At 40.7% G+C, this 24774-nt stretch overlaps 1 protein-coding gene across 1 annotated transcript in view; it reads right to left on the bottom strand.

Moving 5' to 3' along the window:
• Positions 1–24774, bottom strand: part of THEMIS (thymocyte selection associated) — a 341081-nt gene that overhangs the window by 39670 nt on the left and 276637 nt on the right. The window contains exon 10 of the mRNA XM_068984949.1: positions 18918–19076. Within this exon, the coding sequence (XP_068841050.1) occupies positions 18918–19076 (159 nt within the window). The remainder of the gene's footprint in view (positions 1–18917; positions 19077–24774) is intronic.

Genomic DNA, 24774 nt, shown 5'->3' on the forward strand with positions numbered 1-24774 from the left:
GGAAGTGAGGGATTGACCTGTATGGCTATCTGAGCAAAGAGCTTTTCCTGGTGGAAAGAAAGCAAAGGAAAAGGCCTGGAGGTAAGACTGCCCAGTCCTGTTGGATGAACAGTGAGGTGGCCAGCATGACTTGAGCACAGTGAGTGAGAGGACAAGAGGTCAGAGAAGTAACAAGAACAGATTGTGTAGGGCTGTGCAGATCATTTCAGGAATTTTGGCTTTTACTCTGAGTGAGGTGGGAAGCGACTGTGGTGTGAAATAATATGTTCTAATGAGATCAGTCGTAGTACTGGGTTAGGCAGGACCAGACCAACTGACCTGCCTCTTGAGAAATCTATATGCAGGTCAGTTCAGTTCAGTGGCTCAGTCGTGTCCGACTCTTTGCCACCCCATGAATTGCAGTATGCCAGGCCTCCCTGTCCATCACCAACTCCCAGAGTTCACTCAGACTCATGTCCATCGAGTCAGTGATGCCATCCAGCCATCTCATCCTCTGTCATCCCCTTCTCCTCCTGCCCCCAATCCCTCCCAGCATCAGAGTCTTTTCCAATGAGTCAACTCTTCTCAAGAGGTGGCCAAAGTACCGGAGTTTCAGCTTTAGCATTAGTCCTTTCAAAGAAATCCCAGGGCTGATCTCTTTCAGAATGGACTGGTTGGATCTCCTTGCAGTCCAAGGGACTCTCAAGAGTCTTCTCCAACACCACAGTTCAAAAGCATCAATTCTTCGGCGCTCAGGCTTCTTCACAGTCCAACTCTTACATCCATACATGACGACTGGAGAACCATTGCCTTGACTAGATGGACTTTAGTCGGCAAAGTAATGTCTCTGCTTTTGAATATACTATCTAGGTTTGTCATAACTTTACTTCCCAGGAGTAAGCATCCTTTAATTTCATGGCTGAAATCATCATCTGCAGTGATTCTGGAGCCCCCAAAAATAAAGTCTGACACTGTTTCCCCATCTATTTCCCATGAAGTGATGAGACCGGATGCCATGATCTTCATTTTCTGAATGTTGATATTTAAGCCAACTTATTCACTCTCCTCTTTCACTTTCATCAAGAGGATTTTAGTTTCTCTTCACTTTCTGCCATCAGGGTGGTGTCATCTGCATATCTGAGGTTATTGATATTTCTCCCAGCAATCTTGATTCCAGCTTGTGTTTCTTCCACTCCAGCATTTCTCATGATGTACTCTGCATAGATGTTAAATAAGCAGGGTGACAATATACAGCCTTGATGTACTACTTTTCTGATTTGGAACCAGTCTGTTATTCCATGTCCAGTTCTAATTGTTGCTTCCTGACCTGCATACACATTTCTCAAGAGACAGGTCAGGTGGTCTGGTATTCCCATCTCTCTCAGAATTTTCCACAGTTTATTGTGATCCACACAGTCAAAGGCTTTGGCATAGTCAATAAAGCAGAAATAGTTGTTTTTATGGAACTCTCTTGCTTTTTCCATGATCCATTGGATGTTGGCAATTAGATTTCTGGTTCCTCTGTCTTTTCTAAAACCAGCTTGAACATGAGGAAGTTCATGGTTCACATACTGTTGAAGCCTGGCTTGGAGAATTTTGAGCACTACTTTACTAGCGTGTGAGATGAGTACAATTGTTCGGTAGTTTGAGCATTCTTTGGCAATGCCTTTCTTTGGGATTGGAATGAAAACTGACCTTTTCCAGTCCTGTGGCCACTGCTGAGCTTTCCAAACTTGCTGGCATATTGAGTGCAGCGCTTTCACAGCATAATCTTTCAGGATTTGAAATAGCTCAACTGGAATTCCATCACCTCCACTAGCTTTGTTCGTAGTGATGCTTTCTAAGGCCCACTTGACTTCACATTCCAGGATGTCTGGCTCTAGATTAGTGATCACACCATCATGATTATCCGGGTCGTGAAGATCTTTCTTGTACAGTTCTTCTGTGTATTCTTGCCACGTCTTCTTAATATCGTCTGCTTCTTTTAGGTCCACACCATTTCTGTCCTTTATCGAGCCCATCTTTGCATGAAATGTTCCCTCGGTATCTCTAATTTTCTTGAAGAGATCTCTAGTCTTTCTCATTCTGTTCTTTTCCTCTATTTCTTTGCATTGATCACTGAAGAAGGCTTTCTTATCTCTTCTTGCTATTCTTTGGAACTCTGCATTGAGATGCTTATATCTTTCCTTTTCTCCTTGGCTTTTCGCTTCTCTTCTTTTCACAGCTAATTGTAAGGCCTCCCCAGACAGCCATTTTGCTTTTTTGCATTTCTTTTCCATGGGGATGGTCTTGATCCCTGTCTCCTGTACAATGTCACAAACCTCATTCCATAGTTCATCAGGCACTCTATCTATCAGATCTAGGCCCTTAAATCTATTTCTCACTTCCACTGTATAATCATAAGGGATTTGATTTAGGTCATACCTGAATGGTCTAGTGGTTTTCCCTACTTTCTTCAATTTGAGTCTGAATTTGGCAATAAGGAGTTCATGATCTGAGCCACAGTCAGCTGCTGGCCTTGTTTTTGCTGATTGTATAGAGCTTCTCCATCTTTGGCTGCCAAGAATATAATCAATCTGATTTCGGTGTTGACCATCTGGTGATGTCCATGTGTAGAGTCTTCTCTTGTGTTGTTGGAAGAGGGTGTTTGCTATGACCAGTGCATTTTCTTGGCAAAACTCTATTAGTCTTTGCCCTGCTTCACTCCGCATTCCAAGGTCAAATTTGCCTGTTACTCCAGGTGTTTCTTGACGTCCTACTTTTACATTCCAGTCCCCTATAATGAAAAGGACATCTTTTTTGGGTGTTAGTTCTACAAGGTCTGTAGGTCTTCATAGAACTGTTCAACTTCAGCTTCTTCAGCGTTACTGGTTGGGGCATAGACGTGGATTACCGTGATATTGAATGGTTTGCCTTGGAAATGAAGAGAGATCATTCTGTCATTTTTGAGATTGCATCCAAGTACTGCATTTTGGACTCTTTTGTTGACCATGATGGCTACTCCATTTCTTCTGAGGGATTCCTGCCCACAGTAGTAGATATAATGGTCATCTGAGTTAAATTCACCCATTCCAGTCCATTTTAGTTCACGGATTCCTAGAATGTGGACGTTCACTCTTGCCATTCCTTGTTTGACCACTATCAATTTGCCTTGATTCATAGACCTGACATTCCAGGTTCCTATGCAATATTGCTCTTTACAGCATCAGACTTTGTTTCTATCACCAATCACATCCACAGCTGGGTATTGTTTTCTCTTTGGCTCCATCCCTTTTTTCTTTCTGGAGTTATTTCTCCACTGATCTCTAGTAGCATATTGGACACCTACTGACCTGGGGAGTTCCTCTTTCAGAATCCTATTATTTTGCCTTTTCATACTATACTGTTCATGGTGTTCTCAAGGCAAGAATTCTGAAGTGGTTTGCCATTCCCTTCAGGAAGCAACAGGTAGAACTGGACATGGAGCAACAGACTGGTTCCAAACAGGAAAAGGAGTACGTCAAGGCTGTATATTGTCACCCTGCTTATTTAACTTATATGCAGAATACATCATGAGAAATGCTGGGGTGGAAGAAGCACAAGCTGGAACCAAAATTGCCGGGAGAAATATCAAAACCTCAGATATGCAGATGACACCACCTTTATGGCAGAAAGTAGAGAGGAACAAAAAAGCCTCTTGATGAATGTGAAAGAGGAGAGTGAAAAAGTTGGCTTAAAGCTCAACATTCAGAAAATGAAGATCATGGCATCTGGTCCCATCACTTCATGGGAAATAGATGGGGAAACAGTGGAAACAGTGGAGGAATTTATTTTGGGGGTTCCAAAATCACTGCAGATGGTGGTTGCAACCATGAAATTAAAAGACGCTTACTCCTTGGAAGGAAAATTATGACCAACCTAGATAACATATTTAAAAGCAGAGACTTTACTTTGCCAACAAAGGTCCTTCTAGTCAAGGCTATGGTTTTTCCAGTGGTCATGTATGGATGTGAGAGTTGGACTGTGAAGAAAGCTGAGTGCCAAAGAATTGATGCTTTTGAAATGTGATGTTGGAGAAGAGTCTTGAGAGTCCCTTGGACTACAAGAAGATCCAACCAGTCCATTCTAAAGGAGATCAGTCCTGGGTGTTCTTTGGAAGGAATGATGCTAAAGCTGAAACTCCAGTACTTTGGCCACCTCATGTGAAGAGCTGACTCATTGGAAAAGACTCTGATGCTGAGAGGCATTGGGGGCAGGAGGAGAAGGAGATGACAGAGGATGAGATGGCTGGATGGCATCACCAACTCGATGGACATGAGTCTGGGTGAACTCCGGGAGTTGGTGATGGACAGGGAGGCCTGGCGTGCTGTGATTCATGGGGTCACAAAGAGTCAGACACGACTGAGTGACTGAACTGAACTGAAGCAGGAAAGGCGAGAATGGTTACAAGGTTATTTTAGAAACCCAAGAAGAGATGATTGAACGTGGGCCTCAGTGGTAGCAATAGAAGCAGTAAATTGTCAAACTGCAAATTTTTGATCATAGAACCAAAACAGTTTTCATTCTCTTGGGCTTGAGTTTCTAGTATTCCAGCTTATCGAGATATATTCAGATTCTGACTATTCCTTCCCAGGAATTTTACATACCCTTCTCCTTTTATAAGTACATTGTAACTTAAGCCTTTGGATAAACATTGAAAAGTCTCATTAATACTGACTTTGATCTTAAAGCAAATAATTTTTATACTGAAGCCTTGGTTATACAAACCAAACATGCCTCAAAGAACACCTTTCTTTCTTCATTTCTCACCCCCTTCCCCAAACTGTTTAATTCAGTTAGCAAGAAGGCAGCATTGATTGTTGGAGGTCTTGGCATCTATCTATGCAGCCCCATCATACTGTGAAAATTGATCATTGTGCTCAGCAGTATGGGCTTCCCAGATGGCTCAGAGATAAAGAATTTGCCTGTAATGCAAGAGATGCAGGAGATGTGGGTTTGATCTCTTGGAGGAGGAAATGGCAACCCAGCCCAGTATTCTTGCCAGGATAATCCTATGGACACAGAAACATGTTGGGCAACACTCTGCTGCAGCTGCTGCTAAGTTGCTTCAGTGGTGTACAACTCTGCGACCCCATAAATGGCAGCCCACCTGGCTCCCCCGTCCCTGGGATTCTCCAGGCAAGAACACTGGAGAGGGTTGCCATTTCCTTCTTCAATGCATGAAAGTGAAAACTGAAAGTGAAGTCGTTCAGTCGTGTCCGACTTTCAGCGACCCCATGGACTGCAGCCTACCAGACTCCTCCGCCCATGGGATTTTCCAAGCAAGAGTACTGGAGTGGGTTGCCTTTGCCTCCTCTGGGCAATAGTCTATGGGGTCTCAAAGAGTTAGACAGGACTGGGCTCAGCCCTATAGGTCCTTGTTTGTGGGTGGCAGAGTGAGGAGTAAGTACCTCACTTCTCCTGGCTTCTTTAACACAGGTAAACATGTTTCAAGCATGCATGTGTACTCATGTCTGACTCTTTGTGACCCCATGGACTGTAGCCCACCAGGCTCCTATGTCCATGGAATTTTCCTGGCCATGAATACTGAAGTGGGTTGCTGTTTCCTACTCCAGGGGATCTCCCTGACCCAGGGATCGAAACTGTATCTCTTGCATCTCCTGTTACGGCCGGTGGTCTTTACTGCAGTGCCACCTGGGAAGTCAACACAGGTAAACTTTTCCTTGAAGAAGTTATTTCAATCCTAGTTAAAGAATAGTTTATTTGTTACAAGACGATAGTTATTAAAGATGACAGAGAACATACACACAAAACAAACTTTATTTTCAATCTCCCAAAATCTTTCATAGATGAGCATGAAGTATATTACATCTTTCAAATTCAAGAAAGCCAGAAACACAGTACATAAAAGGACTTGCATTATTAGAAATGTTATATATGATTTCGAGAAGGCAATTGCAACCCACTCCAGTACTCTTGCCTGGAAAATCCCATGGACAGAGAAGCCTGGTAGGCTGCAGTCCAAGAGTTTGACTTGACTGAGCGACTTCACTTTCACTTTTCACTTTCATGCATTAGAGAAGGAAATGGCAACCCACTCCAATGTTCTTGCCTGGAAAATCCCAGGGAAGGGGGAGCCTGGTGGGCTGCCGTCTATGGGGTCGCACAGAGTTGGACACGACTGAAGCGACTTAGCACCAGCAGCAGCATATATGATTTCCACTAGAAAGCGCTTGATGATTTATGACTGAAATAAGACATGCATTCTCTTAATTTTCTAATCAAAGAATTGTACTTAATGAAAGTATGGACTTAATTGTGCTCACATAACAAATAAAAATACTAACTATTCATTATTATTTGAAAATTAACAAACTGGCCTATGAGTTTTATGCATTTGCCAAAGTTGTTGAGAAAGGATTCTCAGTGGACTTCAATAATCAAACGTGGGGCATAATCTTGTTTTTATGGGCACAGACAATGGAAATAGATAAAAGTGAAACATCAGAAAATTTCAGAAATCATAAATAACAATATATTACCATATCAAATCACTAAATAATCCTTGTGGTCCTGGAAATCAGGGTCCATTTCCACTTAAAAAGGAAGAAAAATGGTACAGAGAAGCAAGCTAAGTCAGCACATAAGCATTTATGAAAGATTTCTCATTGTAATTTTTTTTCTGTTGAAAAGTTGTTTCATGATTTGTCTTCAGAGACTAATACTAAAAGAGTGAATAATTTCTATACATAATATAAAATAATTACAGGATGTGAGATTACCTATAGTTTTGTATACAGCACAACCTGTGAACCAAGTCCAAAGTTGGCCATTGAATTCCTGTCTAATACCTGTATGGATTCCCAGGAATCCAGAAACTAGCTGAGTGACTCCTACATATCAGGGGATGGGGGGTGGGGAAGCAACCCACACTGAGACAGGAAGGAGAAGCTGTGCCATAAACTCCACCCCTGGCACAGTGACACACAGCTGGGATGGATCTTACAACTCCCAGCTTCCCCCTAAGGATTGAAGGGTTTGGACCTACATTTGCTTTCCCAACTTTTAGGACTTCCACCTGAGAGATGAACCCCAAAACATGTAGCTTTGAAACAACAACAGGGATTCCATCTATGGAACCCACAAGGCTAAAGTGAACCAAGAGGTACTTTTCAAGGGGCTTATGTAAACTCACTGTGGCAGAGTCCTCAGAGTCCACAGCAGAGGCAGCAGACTGAAACAGGCCCAGGCTTCCCATGAAGGATTTCTATTTTTTATCTTAGTAACTGCAGACTACGAGCAGTCTTCTAATTTATCACCCATCAAGATGCTGGCTACATCACACTCCAGAGACTGGAGTCCCAGTGGGTTCCATCTTCACAGTCTTCCTCCATCTCACTACAGATTGCTAATATCTCCTGGAAAGGAGCTTGTGTACCCATTTGGTGCCCCACTTGTTTTTTACAGCTGCTGTGTAGGGGATACCCTAGGAGTCCCTGGCTGTGGTCTTCAGCAAACTTTAAGCTCACAGGTTCCACAGGACTGTAATGAACCAAAACTATTGGCTGAGGATCCAGCTTGCCATCAACGTACATCTAGGTTCTATCTGAGATCCTCCCCTTTGGGACAGTGGCCAGTCTCAGCATACCCTCAACTCCTTTCAGCCACTAAGAACAGAAAAACATTGCTTAGACAATCATGAAGGATTGAGAAACAACCAAAAGCTGGGTCAGGGTTAAATGATAAATTTCATCTTCCATACGAGGCCGCTCCTTCAAGATGGAAAGAAGTGGCTGTTTTTTGCTTTTGTTTTTTAATTGGAATATAATTGCTTTACAATGTTGTGTTAGTTTCTGCTGTGCAACAAACCGAATCAGCGTTATGTGTGTATGTGTATATATATATATCCCTTCCCTCTTGAGCCTCCCTCCCAGCTTCCCCCATCCCACCTCTCTAGGTCATCACGGAGCACCAAGCTGAGCTCCCTGTGCTATACAGCAGCTCCACTAGCTATCTATTTAACATGTTCTGGAGTTTATACGAACAGGGAAGCCTGGTGTGCTGCAGTCCCTGGGGTCTCAGAGTTGGACACGACTGAGTGACTGAACTGAGAGTATATGTGTCAATGCCACTCTCCCAATTCATCCTACCCTTTCCCTCCTTCCCCCAACCCCAGCCTCATGTCCATTTTCAAAATCTGTGTCTCTATTCCTGCCTCACAAATAGGTTCATCAGTACCATTTTTCTAGATTACATACATATGCATTAACATACAATATTTGATTTTCTCTTTCTGACTTATTCACTCTCTATGACAAAGTGTAGTTTCATCCACACCACTACAAATGCAGGGGTGGCTGTTTTATACAATGTGTAGAAATCAACATAGAAAATCTAGAAAAGTGAAGAAAAAAAAGGAATATATTCCTAATGAAAGAAAAAGACAACACCTCAGGAGAAAATGCTAATGAAACAGAGATAACGGGTTACCTGATAAAGAGTTCAAAGTAATGGTCATGAACATGCTCACTGAGGTCAGGAGAGCAATGCATAAACAAAGTAAAAAGTTTAGCATAGAGAAAATACCAGAAATCACAGAGCTGTAGAATACAATAGCTGAACTGAAAATTTCAATAGAGTAGTTCAATGACAGAATGTTGAAGTGGAAGATTGGATCAAAGAGGGGCCAATGAAGCTCATCCAATGAAAGATGCAATGGGATTCCCTGGTGGTCCAGTGATTAGGACTTTGCAATTCCACTGCAGGGGGCACGCGTTCAACTCTTCTTTGGGAGACTAAGAATCTGCAAGGTTTGCAGAATGGCCCAAAAAAAGAAAAAAGAAGATTAAAGATAGCTTAAGGACTTATGGGACAAAATCAGTTCAGTTCAGTCATTCAGTCGTGTCTGACTCTTTGTGACCCCATGAATTGCAGCACGCCAGGCCTCCCTGTCCATCACCAACTCCCGAAGTTTACCCAAACTCATGTCCATCAAGTTGGTGATGCCATCCAGCCATCTCATCCTCTGTCATCCCCTTCTCCTCTTGCCCCCAATCCCTGCCAGCATCAGGGTCTTTTCCAATGAATCAACACTTCACATGAGGTGGCCAAAGTACTGGAGTTTCAGCTTCAGCATCATTCCTTCCAAGGAAATCCCAGGACTGATCTCCTTCAGAATGGACTGGTTGGATCTCCTTGCAGTCCAAGGGACTCTCAAGAGTCTTCTCCAACACCACAGTTCAAAAGCATCAATTCTTCGGTGCTCAGCCTTCTTCACAGTCCAACTCTCACATCCATACATGACCACAGGAAAAACCATAGCCTTGACTAGACGGACCTCTGTAAGCAAAGTAATGTCTCTGCTTTTTAATATGCTGTCTAGGTTGGTCATAATTTTCCTTCCAAGGAGTAAGCGTCTTTTAATTTCATGGCTGCAATCACCATCTGCAGTGATTTTGGAGCCCAGAAAAATAAATTCCTCCACTGTTTCCACTGTTTCCACATCTATTTCCCATGAAGTGATGGGCCCAGATACCATGATCTTCGTTTTCTGAATGTTGATCTTTAAGCCAACTTTTTCACTCTCCTCTTTCACTTTCATCAAGAGGCTTTTTAGTTCCTCTTCACTTTCTGCCATCAGGGTGGTGTCATCTGCATGTCTGAGGTTATTGATATTTCTCCCAGCAATCTTGATTCTGGCTTTTGCTTCTTCCAGCCTAGCGTTTCTCATGATATACTCTGCATATAAGTTAAATAAGCAGGGTGACAGTATACAGCCTTGATGTACTCCTTTTCCTGTTTGGAACCGGTCTGTTGTTCCACGTCCAGTTCTAACTGTTGCTTCCTGACCTGCATATACGTTTCTCAAGAGGCAGGTCAGGTGGTCTGATATTCCCATCTCTTTCAGTATTTTCCACAGCTTATTGTGATCCACACGGTCAAAGGCTTTGGCATAGTCAATAAAGCAGAAGTAGATGTTTTTCTGGAACTCTCTTGCTTTTTCAGTGATTGGGGACACAATCTAATGGTCCCATATTTGCAATATAAGGGTCCCAGAAAGGGAAAAGCAATAGAAAGGGGCAGAAAATTTATTTGAAGAAATAATGACTGAAAAGTTTTTTAACCTGGGGAAGAAAACAGACATCCAAATCTAGGAAGCCTAGAGAATTCCAAATAAAATGAACTTAGGACCCATGCCAAGACACATTTTAATTAAATTGTGAAAAGTTTTAACAAGAAGAGACTCTTCAAAGCAATAGATAAAAACCGCTTGCTGTGTAGTAGGCAACCCCCAAAGGACTGTCAGCAGATTTGTCAGCATGAGCTTGTTGGCCAGAGGGAGTAGCACAATGTATTCAAAGAGCTGAAAGAAAAAACGTGGCAAACAAGAATACTCTACCTGGCAAAGCTATTGGTCAAAACTGAAGGGAGCAGAAAAGCAAAAGCTGAAGTCCAACACCATAAATCAGCCTTACAAGAAATGTTAAAGGGATGCTTTAAAGCTGAAAAAAAGGATGCAAATTAGTAACAGGAAAATATATAAAAATATGTCCCACGGATAAAAGTAAAATGCAGTTAAATTCAGAATAATTGAATGTTATAGCAGTTAATCATTTATAAATCTAGTATGAAGGCTAAAAGAAACTACAGTTATTTGTTAATGGATACACAAGACAAGGGGCTTCCCTGGTGGCACTAGTGGTAAAGAACCCACCTGCTAATGCAAGAGACATAAGAAACATAAATTCAATCCCCGCATAGGAAAGATCCCTTGGAGTAGGACATGGCAACCCACTCCAGTATTCTTGCCTGGAGAATCCCCATGGACAGAGGAGCCTGGAATTCTACAGGCCATAGGATTGCAAAATGTCAGACATGACTGAAGCAACTTAGCATGCGTGCATGCACACAAGACAAGAGATGTCAGTTATGACATAGAAAACTTAAAACTTGGGGGAGGGGGTGGAGTGTAAGAGTAAAAATGTAGAACTTTAGAATGTCTTCAAACTTAAGTTGTAGACTTAAGGTAGACTGTTATAACATATTTTATGTAAATCTCACTGTAATCTCAAAGCAAAAATTTATAGTAGATACAAAAAAGTAAAGAGAAAGTCATCTAAGCATACCACTACAGAAAACCATCAAATCACAGAGAAGGAGAGCAAGAGAGGAAAGGCACAAAGGAATTTTAAAACAACCAGAAAACAATTAAGAAAATGGCACTAAGTCTATATCTATCAATAATTAGTTTAACTGCCAACAGACTAAATTCTCCAATCGAAAGACATAGAGTGGCTGAATGTATAAAAAATAAGATCTGGCTGCATGCTGCCTACAAGAGACTCATTTTAAGCATACTCGGACAGAAAGTGAAAAGTTGTAAAAAAATATCCAATGCAAAAGGAAAAGCTCAGGTAGCTCTACTTATACCAGAAAAATAGACTTTAAGACAAACATGGCAATAAGAAATAAAAAAGATGATTGCTATAAGAATAAATGGTCGATCTCACAGGAAGATGCAACATTTGTAAATATTTGTTTACCCAACATCATAGTACCTGAATATATAAAACACAGTAACAAATTGTAAGGCAGAAATAAACTGCGGAAAGTAATACTAGAAAACTTCAGTACACAACTTTTATTAATGGATAGATCATCTTGGCAGATGTTTCACTACATCTAGGATTGAAGAGTATTTTGGAGACTATTAGAGTTTGCAAACCACTGATCCAGTAATGGATCGAGGCTTTTTTGTTTGGTCTACAAATATAAATATTTAAAATATCAAATTATTTGTGAAAATATAATAATGATAAACTTCATGAGAGTATTTATGATTTAGATTTAAATTTCTGAGACTATCCTAAAAAATATAATGTAGGATATGATGGGACCACATTTCTGCATGTCACCAGACTCCTGAAGTTGAGTAGCAACTGCCTCTTCTTGAAATAGTGTTTATAGCTAACATCACTACTAATTTCGTTTTTCCTTTTACTTTGTTATTCTCCTTCTTTGTCTCCACCCTAGATTTATCTTAAGGGGAAATTTCAGGGGCCCCAGTTTCCCTCCATTTGTTTTCACATGGTCGGATCTGCAAACACCTGTCCCCAGTGAAAGAGACTGTGCAGTGAGGGCCATATCTTATTTACTCTTTCTGCTACTATTTCAGAGGCAAAACTCAGGCTTTCAAGGAAAAGTATGTTTTTCTTGCCTTAATTTGTATGAAACCTCACCCTGGGTTTCATAGCTGAAAGAAACTTTGTCATATATCCTATAATACTCTCACCTCATGCAGCAGAGATATTCTGGTACCACATTGCCCTGAGAAGCTGTGTCTACTCAGTGGCTAAGTCCTGTCCAACTGTGTGGGAACCCATGACTCTAGCTGGCCAAGCTCCCCTGTCCATGGGATATTCCAGGGAAGAATATGGAAGTGGGTTGCCATTTCCTTCCCCACGGATCTTACTGATCCAGGGATGGAAACTGGGTCTCTGGAGTCTCATGCCATGGCAAGCAGCTTCTTTACCACTGAGCCAGATGGAGAGCCCAGGCTCTCAGTAGTGTCAACAGTAAAGAATTTGCTGAGACTTGTAAGCAGGCAAAGACTTCAACAAAATATATTTGTTTTTCCAAAGAATAAGCTTTTTCAATTTACAGGAATTTATATTATTAAAAACTGAATTTTTAAACCAGAAAGTCTATAAAAAATGTAAAGAAAAGGTATACCATATACTTTTACTAATCAAAAGAAGTGTTTAATAGGTCCTAAGAGATCCTGAATCCTGGAAGATAAATGATTATACTGACTGCATACTCCATCAGCATTCAAACAGTAAAAACAGATTAGATATGACTTTCAGTAACAAAGAAAGAAAGAAAAGCAACTTCTCTTGCTGTTAATTAAAATGTACATACCTGTTTTAAATAGCTCTCCATATATTAAAGTTACTGCCCAATGTACTTCCCTGTATTGTTTTTTCCAAATGAAGTAAAATATTTGTCTGATTCTGTTATAAGGATATATATATTCTTAATCGATCCATATATTTCCAGGGATCAATGATTATATTGTTATTCTGCACTGGAAATTCTGCTATGTCTCCATTAATCTGATCCCCAAAAGGGAGATAGCTGTTGTTTGCATTGGTGGTTGGCCCTGGATCTGGGGCCAATCCCACAGAAAAGAAGCTCAGGAAGAGAAAAGTAGGGATCAGCAAAGAAGACCACATCCTGTCACTGCCTGTTGTACTTCAGTGTAAGTCTCAAACAAAAGCAAGTTATATAGCAGATGGGAGGTAGTCTTCTGGCCAATTAGAAAATGACGAATAAAGTGCCCAACAAGCACCTGAATTGATGAGCAAATAAATGAGCATTTGCTAACACAGATTTAGCAATTAAAATTGTTAAAGAATTCAAACAAATTATAAAATGCTTCAAATAAATTATTTGCACAGATAATTTATTGCAAATAGGCATTATTTCCTATAGTTCAAATTTTGTAATCATTGTCAGTTTTTCTAAAACAACGTATTACATTTAACCCAAAGGAATACTTTCATGTTTTCCTGTTTTATTGTGAAATAGTTGACATATGTTATTGCCTAAGTTTAAGGCATAAAGCATGAAAGGTTGCTTTACATATTTTGTAAAATAATAACCACAAAAGTTTCAGATAATATTCATCCTCTCATCTAAATACAATGAAAAGAAAGAAAAAACAGGGAAAAGCACTTTCTTCTTGTGAAGAGAACTCTTAGGTTTTACTGTCCTCACAACTTTTCAATATATAATACAACAGTGTTAGGTTTCCCTGGTTTCTCAGTGGTAAAGAATCTGACTCCCAAGGCAGGAGGCCTGGGTTTGATCTATGAGTTGCAAAGGTCCCCTGGAGAAAGAAATGTCAACCCCCTGCAGTATTCTTGCCTGAGTAACCCCAAGGACAGAGGAGCCTGGTAGGCTAGGGTCCACAAAAAGTCTACATGACAGAGCATGCACTGGCACTGCAGTGTTAGCTATAGTTATCGTGTTGTACATTATGTCCCTAGTATTTATCTTACAACCGGAAGTCTGCACTTTCTGACCAGCTTCTCCATTTCCCTATCCTCATGAACACCTCCTCTGGTAACCCCAAATGTGATCTCCTTTTCTACAAGCTTTTTTTTTCTTTCTTTCGGATTCACATATGAGTAAGATCATATAGTTTTTTTTTTTTTCTTTCTCTGACTTACTTCACTTAGTACAATACCTTAAAGGTCCATACATGTTTCAGCAAATGTCAGGATTTCCTTGCACTTTATGGCTGAATAATATTCCATCATATTTGTTTACCACGATTTCTTTATCCTTTCATCCATCAGTGGACACCTAGATTTTCAAGACTTGGCTCTTGTAAATATAGCAGCTATGAATATGGGGTGCAGATATAATTTGTTAGTGTTTTTGTTACCATTTGGATATACTCCCAGTGCAGGTGACCTCAGTTTGATCCCTGGGTCAGGAAGATCACCAGAAGAAGGGAAGGACTACCTACTCCAGTACTCTTGCCTAGAGAATCCCAAGGACAGAGGAACCTGACAGGCTATAGTCCATGCAGTCTCAAAGAGTCAGACATGACTCTTTCATACTCTAACACTTCCATAATTCCAGAAGTACAATTGCTGGGTCATAATGGTAGTTCTACTTTTTATTTTTTGTGGCTCCATACTGCTTTCCATAATGACTATACCAGTTTACAATCCCACCAAAAGTGCACATTTGTGCTAGCATTTGTTATCTGTTGTCTTTTTGATAGTAGACATGGTGAGGTGGTATAACTGTGTGAGCTGGTATCTCATAGTGGTTTTCAATTGCATTTCCTAATAACTTGTGATGTTGAGCATCTATTTATGTACCTATTGATCTTTTGTATTTCTTCTTTGGAAAAATATCTTTGTGTTTTGCCCTGAGTTGTTTGAGCTTTTTGTATGTTTTGGATAGTAAATCCTTATCAGATAAGAGTTTTGCAAATATTTTTTCCCATTGCCCTGGTGGTCTTTTCATTTTGTTGATGGTTTCTTCCTCTTTTTCGTTTGATGTAGTCTTGCTGATTCATTTTTAAATTTGTTGCTTGTGGTTTTTTGAGTTATATTCAAAAAAACATTAACAAGACTACTGATGAGCTTTGTTCCTATGTTTTCTATGTTAGCTCTTCTCTAAATTTTTGGTAAAATTCAGCTGTGAAGCCATCTGATCCTGGGCTTTTGTTTGTTGGAAGATTTCTGATTACAGTTTCAATTTCCATGCTTGTGATGGGTCTGTTAAGATTCTCTATTTCTTCCTGGTTCCGTTTTGGGAAGTTGTACTTTTCTAAGAATTTGTCCATTTCTTCCACATTTTCTCCTGTAATTGACATCTAATCTTACTGCATTGTGGTCAGAAAAGATGCTTGGAATGATTACAATTTTTTTTTTTTGAATTTACCAAGGCTAGATTTATAGCCCAGGATGTGATCTATCCTGGAGAAGGTTCCATGTGCACTTGAGAAAAAGGTGAAATTCTTTATTTTGGGGTGAAATGTCCTATAGATATCAATTAGGTATAACTGGTCTATTGTATCATTTAAAGTTTGTGTTTTCTTGTTAATTTTCTGTTTAGTTGATCTATCCATAGGTGTGAGTGGGGTATTAAAGTCTCCCACTATTATTGTGTTATTGTTCATTTCCCCATTCATATTTGTTAGCATTTGTCTTACATATTGCAGTGCTTCTATGTTGGGTGCATATATATTTATAATTGTCATATCTTCTTCTTGGATTGATCCTTTGATCATTATGTAGTGTCCATCTTTGTCTTTTTTCACAGCCTTTGTTTTAAAGTCTATTTTATCTGATATGAGTATTGCTACTCCTGCTTTCTTTTGGTTTCTATTTTCATGGAATATCTTTCTCCAGCCCTTCACTTTCAGTCCATATGTGTCCCTTGTTTCAAGGTAGGTCTCTTGTAGACAACATATATAGGGGTCTTGTTTTTGTATCCTTTCAGCCAGTCTTTGTCTTTTGGTTGGGGCATTCAACCCATTTACATTTAAGGTAATTATTAATGCGTATGGCGACTGAACTGAACTGAACTGATGATCCTGTTGCCATTTACTTTATTGTTTTGGGTTCGAGTTTATACACTCTTTCTGTGTTTCCTGTCTAGAGAATATCCTTTAGCATTTGTTGGAGAGCTGGTTTGGCGGTGCTGAATTCTCTCAGCTTTTGCTTGTCTGGATAGCTTTTGATTTCTCCTTCATATTTGAATGAGATCCTTGCAGGGTACAGTAATCTGGGCTGTAAGCTATTTTCTTTCATCCCTTTAAGTATGTCCTGCCATTTCCTTCTGGCCTGAAGAGTTTCTATTTAAAGATCAGCTGTTATCCTTATGGGAATCCCGTTGTGTGTTATTTGTTGTTTTTCCCTTGCTGCTTTTAATATTTGTTCTTTGTGTTTGATCTTTGTTAATTTGATTAATGTGTGCCTTGGGGTGTTTTGCCTTGGGTTTATCTTGTTTGGGACTCTCTGGGTTTCTTGGACTTGGGTAATTATTTCCTTCCCAATTTTAGGGAATTTTTCAACTATGATTTCCTCAAGTATTTTCTCATGGTCTTGCTTATTGTCTTCTTCTTCTGGGACTCCTATGATTCAAATGTTGGGGCATTTAACATTGTCACAGAGATCTCTGAGGTTGTCCTCATTTCTTCTTTTAATTCTTTTTTCTTTTGTTCTCTCTGTCTCATTTACTTCTACCATTCTGTCTTCTACCTCACTTATCCTATCTTCTGCCTCTGTTATTCTACTGTTGGTACCCCCCGCAAGAGTGTTTTAGACCTCATTTATTGCATTATTCATTATATATTGACTCTTTTTTATTTCTTCTAGATCCTTGTTAAACCTTTCCTGCATCTTCTTGATCTTTGTCTCCAGGCTATTTATCTGTAACTTCAATTTGTTTTCAAGATTTTTGGATCATTTTCACTATCATTATTCAGAATTATCTACCAGGTAGATTCCCTATCTCTTCCTCTTTTGTTTGGTTTGGTGGGCATTTATCCTGTTCCTTTACCTGCTGGGTATTTCTCTAGCTTTTCATTTTGTTTACATTGCTGTGTTTGCAGTGGCTTTTCTGGATTCTAGCAGTTTGTGGTTCCTCTTTATTGTGGAGGTTCCTCACTGTGGGTGGGGTTGGACAGGTGGCTTGTCAAGGTTTCCTGGTTAGGGAAGCTTGTGTCGGTATTCTGGTGGGTGGAGGGAGTTGGATTTCTTCTCTCTGGAGTGCAATGAAGGGTCCAGTAATGAGTTTTGAGATGTCAGTGGGTTTGGTGTGACTTTGGGCAGCCTGTATATTAAAGCTCAGGACTATGTTCCTGTGTTGCTGGAGAATTTGTGTGGTTTGTCTTGCTCTGGAACTTGTTGGCCCTTGGTTGATGCTTGGTTTCAGTGTAGGTATGGAGGTGTTTGATGAACTCCTATAGATTAATGTTCCCTGGAGTCAGGAGTTCTCTAGCGTTCTCAGGGATTTGGACTTAAACTTCCTGCCTCTGGTTTTCAGTCTTATTCTCACAGTAACCTCAAGACTTCTCCATCTATAAAGCACTGATGATAAGACATGTAGATTAATGATGAAACGTTTCTCCACAGTTAGGCACACCTGGAAAAGAACACAGAATTACATGGAGAAAAGAAGAGGGAGAAGGGAGATAGAGGTGACCAGGAGGAGAAGAGGGGGAATCAAAAGGGGAGAGAGTAAGCTAGCCAGTAATCACTTCCCTATGTGCTCTCCACAGTCTGGATCCCTCAGAGATGTTTATGGCGTTACACAGAGAAGAGAAGAGGGAGGAAGGAGACAGAGGTGGCCAGGAGGATAAAAGGGGGAATCAAAAGGAGAGAGACAGATCCAGCCAGTAATCAGTTCCCTAAGTGTTCTCCACCGTCTTGAACACACAAAGAGATTCACAGAGTTGGGTAGAGAAGAAAAGTGGGAGGGAGAGATAGAGGCCACCTGGTGGAGCAAAAGGAGAGTCTAAAGGGGGAGAGAGCAATCAGGCCAGTGATGTCACTCCCAAGTAAAAATGGGTACTGAAATTTGGGTTCTTAAATGTACAAAGTTGATAACAAATACCAAAAATCAAAGATTAAAAATCTAGAGTAGAGGTTAGATTCTCAAAAATACAATAAAAAGTCACAAAACTATTATATATATGAAGTTTGCTTTAAAAGTAGGGTCTCTTTTTTTGCAAGGTAAAAATAGGTTATAAAAATGAAAATTAAAGGAGTAATGGGGGACTTAAATACTTTTTTTAATAAAAAAATGATAATAGAAAAAATATATCTAGGACTTTTTCTGGACCTGTTGTGGACAGTGTCGGGTCAGTTCATTTTCAGATAGTTCCTTGGTCCGGCTTGTACTTCTCAATGTCTATAGGCCCCTTCCTATGTAGTTGGTGCTAACTACAGGGTTTTAATCTATTGCACCTGTCACTTCCAAAGTGGTTCCCTCTGTTTATTTTAGCTTCTTCTGTTTGCTGGTCTCTTCAGTGTCTAATTTCTTCCCTGACACAAGGGGGATGGTGATGATCTTTTTTTTAGGCTCACTTGTTCAGTCGTGCTATGGGGAGGGAGGAACACTGCAACGAATATCACTGGTGTGTGCTCACAGTGATTCATCCAACACTGGGTTTGCCCCTACTCACGGCATGTGTGCTTTCACAGTCTACACTGTTCAGGCTCTAGGTTACTCTGCCAGGAACTGTCTGATGCAGGCCCTGTGTTGCATGCACTCCCCAGGTTTAAGCCGCTCAGGTTCAGGTTCTTGGGTACTCCACAAAGGCACAGACTTGGTTGGGCCTGCATTTTGTGCCCATCTCAGGTCTGAGCAGCTCAGGTGACTAGGTGCTTGGCAAGCGCAGTCACCCCCAGTTGAAGGCTGCGACTTACCTCCTCCCCCATCCCAGCCGCTTGGTTTTCTGGGTGTACAAGGATCATGCCTTCTCAGGTGTGCCATGTGTCTCTTCTGGGGAGCTGATCTCTGGCTGCTACTCTCCCGGCGGATGTCAGCCATCCAGAATCTCAAGAAGTCTTGGTTAGCAATGAAGTCTGCATGCAGAATTTGGTATAGGATGCCTCTCTGAGGCCACAATTGCCCCCGGCTGCCCTCCCTTGCCTGTCTCTGGTGGGAGAAGGGCTGGTCCACAGCTAGCTAGCTCTGCTCAGTCCTTTGTTCTGTGAGCAGGCCTGGCAGTGTCTTAGGTTAAGACTTTTTGTGGGATAGCTATCCCACAGTCTGGGTTGCTATCTGAAGCTAGTTCCCTCAGGTTGCCCTCAGGGCATTCAGGCCTGGTCCTTACCCAAAGCAATGCAGCCCACACCTTCCTGTCCAGCCCCTGCTTGCTAGTGGGGGATGCGAGCGTCTGGGCTGCTGCTCTGCTGGGAGTTGCTGTTAGGCACATAATCTGTGGGCTTTAATTATTTATTTATTTTTCCTCACAGTTATTTTGCCCTCTGAAATTCCAAAGCTGGCCACAGACCCGCCGGAGAGAGTTTTCCCTGGTGTTTGGAAACTTCTCTCTTTTTTAAGACTCTCTTCCCTGGACGGATCTCCATCCCTACCTCTTTTGTCTTTCTTTTTATCTTTTATGTTTTGTCCTACCTCCTTTCAAAGACAATGGGCTGCCTTTCTGGGTTCCTGATGTCCTCTGCCAGCATTTAGAAGTTGTTTTGTGAAATTTGCTCAGTGTTCAAATGTTCTTTCAATGAATTTGTGGGGGAGAAAGTGATCTCCCCATCTTATTCCTCTGCCAAGTTGAGTCTTGTCATATTTATCTGATTATTTTATCTGTGTATTTGAGTAATAGGATTTCTTTTCAAGGCCTTATAAGTTTGTTCTTGCAGAGATTGTTCTTTACAGTTAAGCTCAGTTTGGTTTTCTGGGCTTGTCTGCTGGTAATGTTTTCAGGCAGGAGGATCCTGCTATTACAGTCTATTCTAGGGCAAGACACATGTTCCACCTTTGAGGATGGAGATGGGATGGGGTGCACCACTGGCTGAGGACAGTTGGCTAGGACTTCTGGCTTGGTTTCCTACCCAAATGAGGTTGCAGAATGGAATCTATGACTGCATGAGTTCTCTGGTCAGGACTGGGTACTATATTCTGTAGTAGGTGGGACTATGTATTAGCTTGCCTACTCTGGCAGAACAGCAGATCAGGACACAGGGATTGTATAACTCATTTTTTCTGATCCAGATTCAGCCTGAGTGTGCACTGAATTCTCTGCTGAAGCCACTAGCTTTGCTCTGCAGTTGGTGGAAGCCATGGGCTGTTCAAGTGGTGCTGTACTCCAACTTTTCTGATGAACAAGGCCACTGGCTTTGCTCTGCAAACTATCAACTCTGTCTGCCCTTCTCTCAGCTCAAGTGCTATTGGACCACTCAGCTTCAAGGAGTTATTGCCAATATTTCTGGTCAGATTGGGCCAGGTTATTGTTTTACAGTCACTAAGTCGTGTCTGACTCTTTGCGTACCCACAGATTGAAGAATGCCAGGCTTCCTTGTCCTTCACTATCTCCAAGAGTTTGTTCAAATTCATGTCCACTGATGAGTTAGGTTCAATCCCAGGGTCGGGAAGATCCCTTGGAGGAGGGCATGGCAACCCACTCCAGTATTCTTGCCTGGAGAATCCCATAAACAGAGAAGCCTAGTGGGCTATAGTCCATAGGGTGGCAAAGAGTCAGACAAGACTGAAGTGACATAGTGTGCACAAATCGGTGATACTATCCAACCATCTCACCCTCTGTTGCTCTCTTCTTCTTTTGCCTTCAATCTTTCTCATCATCAGGGTCTTTCCAATGAGTTGTGTGTGATTTTTGTCTATTCATCTGTCAATGGACAATAAATTTCCTTCCTTACTTTGGCTATTGTAAATAATGCCAAAATGAATTCTAAAAGGCAAATATCCTTATGAATTTTTTTTTCTTTGAGTAAATATCCAGAAGTGAAACTGCTTAATCACATGGCAGTTCTACTTTTAATTTTTTGAGAAGCCTCTATACTATTTTCCACAGACTCATAGATATTGTGTTCTTGCCTGGGAAATCCCATGGACAGAGGATCCTGGCAGGCTACAGTCCATGGAGTCAGAAAGAGTCCATCAGGACTCACTGACTAAACAAAAGCAACAATGATAGAGGGAACAAACAGATTATTGCTGGGGGTAGGGTGGGGAAAATAGGTGAAGAGAATTAGATGTACAACCCCCAAGTTACATAATAAATAAGCCACAAAGATGTAATATGCAGCACAAGAAGTATGGTCAATAATATTGTATTTACTATACGGGGACAGATGGTTACTAGACTCATTGTAGTGATTATTTCATAATGTATACAAATGTCAAATCACTATGTAATACACGTGGGACTAACATAATATTGTATATCAACTATCTTCAAGAATAAATAGCGAGTGTTCCTGAAGCAACTCTAGAGTCACCTCTGCCTGGGACTAGTTTTCTTTACTACTAAAAAGTGACATTCATGGAGTATTTAATGAATGTTTTACTTATTCAACAAAAACTCCATAGGGTTGGAGGAAACTTGAATAAATGATGGCCTTCTAGGAACTTAGGGAATTTGAAGGCTTATGCACCCCCAGAAAATGTTTTTCTTTTGGTCTTTTAGAGTTTCATTCTATACGTATGCCAATTGCTATTCAAATTGAAGATTGGAGGGGAAGAGAACTCTAAGCAAATTTCTGAAGTTCTGTCTTTGCATGCTTTCCTTTTTATCCTGGCATTATTATTTGAAAATTCTGATAGCTTTAATTTCCCTAAAGTCCAACCTTTTTCTCCTCAAGTCAGGATAAGCTCTGGAGTCTTGGGTTTTTGCTTCTTGAGCGTAGCAAATGGCAGAAAAATATGGCTTTTATAGGACTCATTAGATTTGTTTCCTTTTATCTAAACCATTACTTGCCTCTTCTGATTGCTTTCTCATGTCTGGAAATAAATTTTATATATTCTATCCTGGTTTTTAGTTTTTGTGCAAGCAGCAATTCCAGTTGGAGTATCTTTGTAACAGGCTGAAGCAGAATTTCTTAAACTTAAAAGATATGAGCATCTGGAATAGAGTTTCTAAGTTCTTTATTCTCAGGGACACTAGTGACAGATCTTGGCATAACATTCATAAAAGAGGCAAGGTTTCAGTGTTTGGGTCCTATCAGTAGCACTTTTACCTTAGAAAGTCAACTCTGAACTATTCAAGAGAAAAAGGCCCAATCTGATAATTCTTTTTTTCCTAGACTTCAAACCAGTTACTCCTAGAGGGACAATCAGGAGGAAAATTTTTTCTTCATCAGAACACTACTGACATTAAGAAAAAAATATCATAGACAAAGTAAATATTCTGAACCTTACTAAAAGACTTTTGCCCATAAAAATATTTTAGATACACATCAAGAGGATGATATATAATTTTGAAGATTAGAAGAGAAATATAGAAAGAAATAAAAGACTTTTTTCTCAACGCTTTGAACATGGACCACATGATCTAAAATTTTCTAGTAATTGCAAGTCCAGAAACATTGTTGAAGTTCAAAAATCTAACAAAAAGAGATCTGATATCAGAAGCAAGTTCACTTCAGTTCAGTTCAGTCGCTCAGTCGTGTCCGACTCTTTGCGACCCCATGAACCGCAGCACGCAGGCCTCCCTGTCCATCACCAACTCCCGGAGTTCACTCATACTCACTTCCATCGAGCTGGTGATGCCATCCAGCCATCTCATCCTCTGTCGTCCCCTTCTCCTCCTGCTCCCAATCCCTCCCCAGCATCAGAGTCTTTTCCAATGAGTCAGCTCTTCACATGAGGTGGCCAAAGTATTGGAGTTTCAGCTTCAGCATCAGTCCTTCCATAGAACATCCAGGGCTGATTTCCTCTAGAATTGACTGGTTGGATCTCCTTGCAATCCAAGGGACTCTCAAGAGTCTTCTCCAACAACACAGTTCAAAAGCATCAATTCTTCAGTGTTCAGCTTTCTTCACAGCCCAACTCTCACATCCATACATGACTGCTGGAAAAACCATAGCCTTGACTAGATGGACCTTTGTTGGCAAAGTAATCTCTCTGCTTTTGAATATGCTATCTGGGTTGGTCATAATTTTTCTTCCAAGGAGTAAACGTCTTTTAATTTCATGGCTGCAATCACTATCTGCAGTGATTTTGGAGCCCCCCAAAATAAAGTCTGATACCTTTTCAACTGTTTCCCCATCTATTTGCCATGAAGTGATGGGACCGAATGCCATGATCTTCGTTTTCTGAATGTTGAGCTTTAAGCCAACTTTTTCAATATCCTCTTTCACTTTTATCAAGAGGTTTTTTAGTCCCTCTCCACTTTCTGCCATAATGGTGGTGTCATCTGTATATCTGTGGTTATTGATATTTCTCCTGGAAATCTTGACTCCTGCTTGTATTTCTTCCAGACCAGCATTTCTCATGATGTAATCTGCATAGAAGTTAAATAAACAGGGTGGCAATATACAGCTTTGAAGTACTCCTTTTCCTATTTGGCACAAGTCTGTTGTTCCATGTCCAGTTCTAACTGTTGCTTCCTGACTTGCATATAGGTTTCTCAAGAGGCAGTTCAGGTGGTCTGGTATTCCCATCTCTTTCAGAATTTTCCACAGTTTATTGTGATCCACACAGTCAAAGGCTTTGGCATAGTCAATGAAATAGAAATAGATGAGTTTCTGGAACTCTTCCTTTTTCCATGATCCAGCAGATGTTGGCAATTTAATCTCTGAGTCCTCCGCTTTTTCTATATCCAGCTGAACATCTGGAATTTCACGGTTCATATATTGCTGAAGCCTGGCTTGGAGAATTTTGAGCATTACTTTACTGGCATGTGAATTGAGTGCAATTGTGCGGTAGTTTGAGCATTCTTTGGCATTGCGTTTCTTTGGGATTGGAATGAAAACTGACCTTTTTTCAGTTCTGTGGCCACTGCTGAGTTTTCCAAGTTTGCTGGCATATTGAGGGCAGCACTTTCACAGCATCATCTTTCAGAATTTGAAATAGCTCAACAGGAATTTCATCACCTCCACTAGCTTTGTTCATAGTGATGCTTTCTAAGGCCCCCTTGACTTCACATTCCAGGATGCCTGGCTCTAGGTGAGTGATCACACCATCGTGATTATCTGGGTCATGAAGATCTTTTTTGTACAGTTCTTCTGTGCATTCTTGCCACCTTTTCTTATTATTGTCTGCTTCTCTTAGGTCCACACCATTTCTGTCCTTTATCGAGCCCATCTTTGCATGAAATGTTCCTTTGGTATCTCTAATTTTCTTGAAGAGATCTCTAGTCTTTCCCATTCTGTTCTTCTCCTCTATTTCTTTGCATTGATCGCTGAAGAAGGCTTTCTTATCTCTTCTTGCTATTCTTTGGAATTCTGCTTTCAGATGCTTATATCTTTCCTTTTCTCCTTTGCTTTTCACCTCTCTTCTTTTCACAGCTATTTGTAAGGCCTCCTCAGACATCCATTTTGCCTTTTTTGCATTTCTTTTCCATGGGGATGGTGTTGATCCCTGTCTCCTGTACAATGTCACAAACCTCAGTCCACAGTTCATCAGGCACTCTATCTATCATATCTAGTCCCTTAAATCTATTTCTCACTTCCACTGTATAATCATAATGGAACTGATTTAGGTCATACCTGAATGGTCTAGTGGTTTTCCCTACTTTCTTCAAGTTAAGTCTGAATTTGGCAATATGGAGTTCAAGATCTGAGCCACAGTCAACTTCTGGTCTTG

This window comes from Capricornis sumatraensis, chromosome 13, assembly GCF_032405125.1.
Source record: "Capricornis sumatraensis isolate serow.1 chromosome 13, serow.2, whole genome shotgun sequence".
Taxonomy (NCBI): domain Eukaryota; kingdom Metazoa; phylum Chordata; class Mammalia; order Artiodactyla; family Bovidae; genus Capricornis; species Capricornis sumatraensis.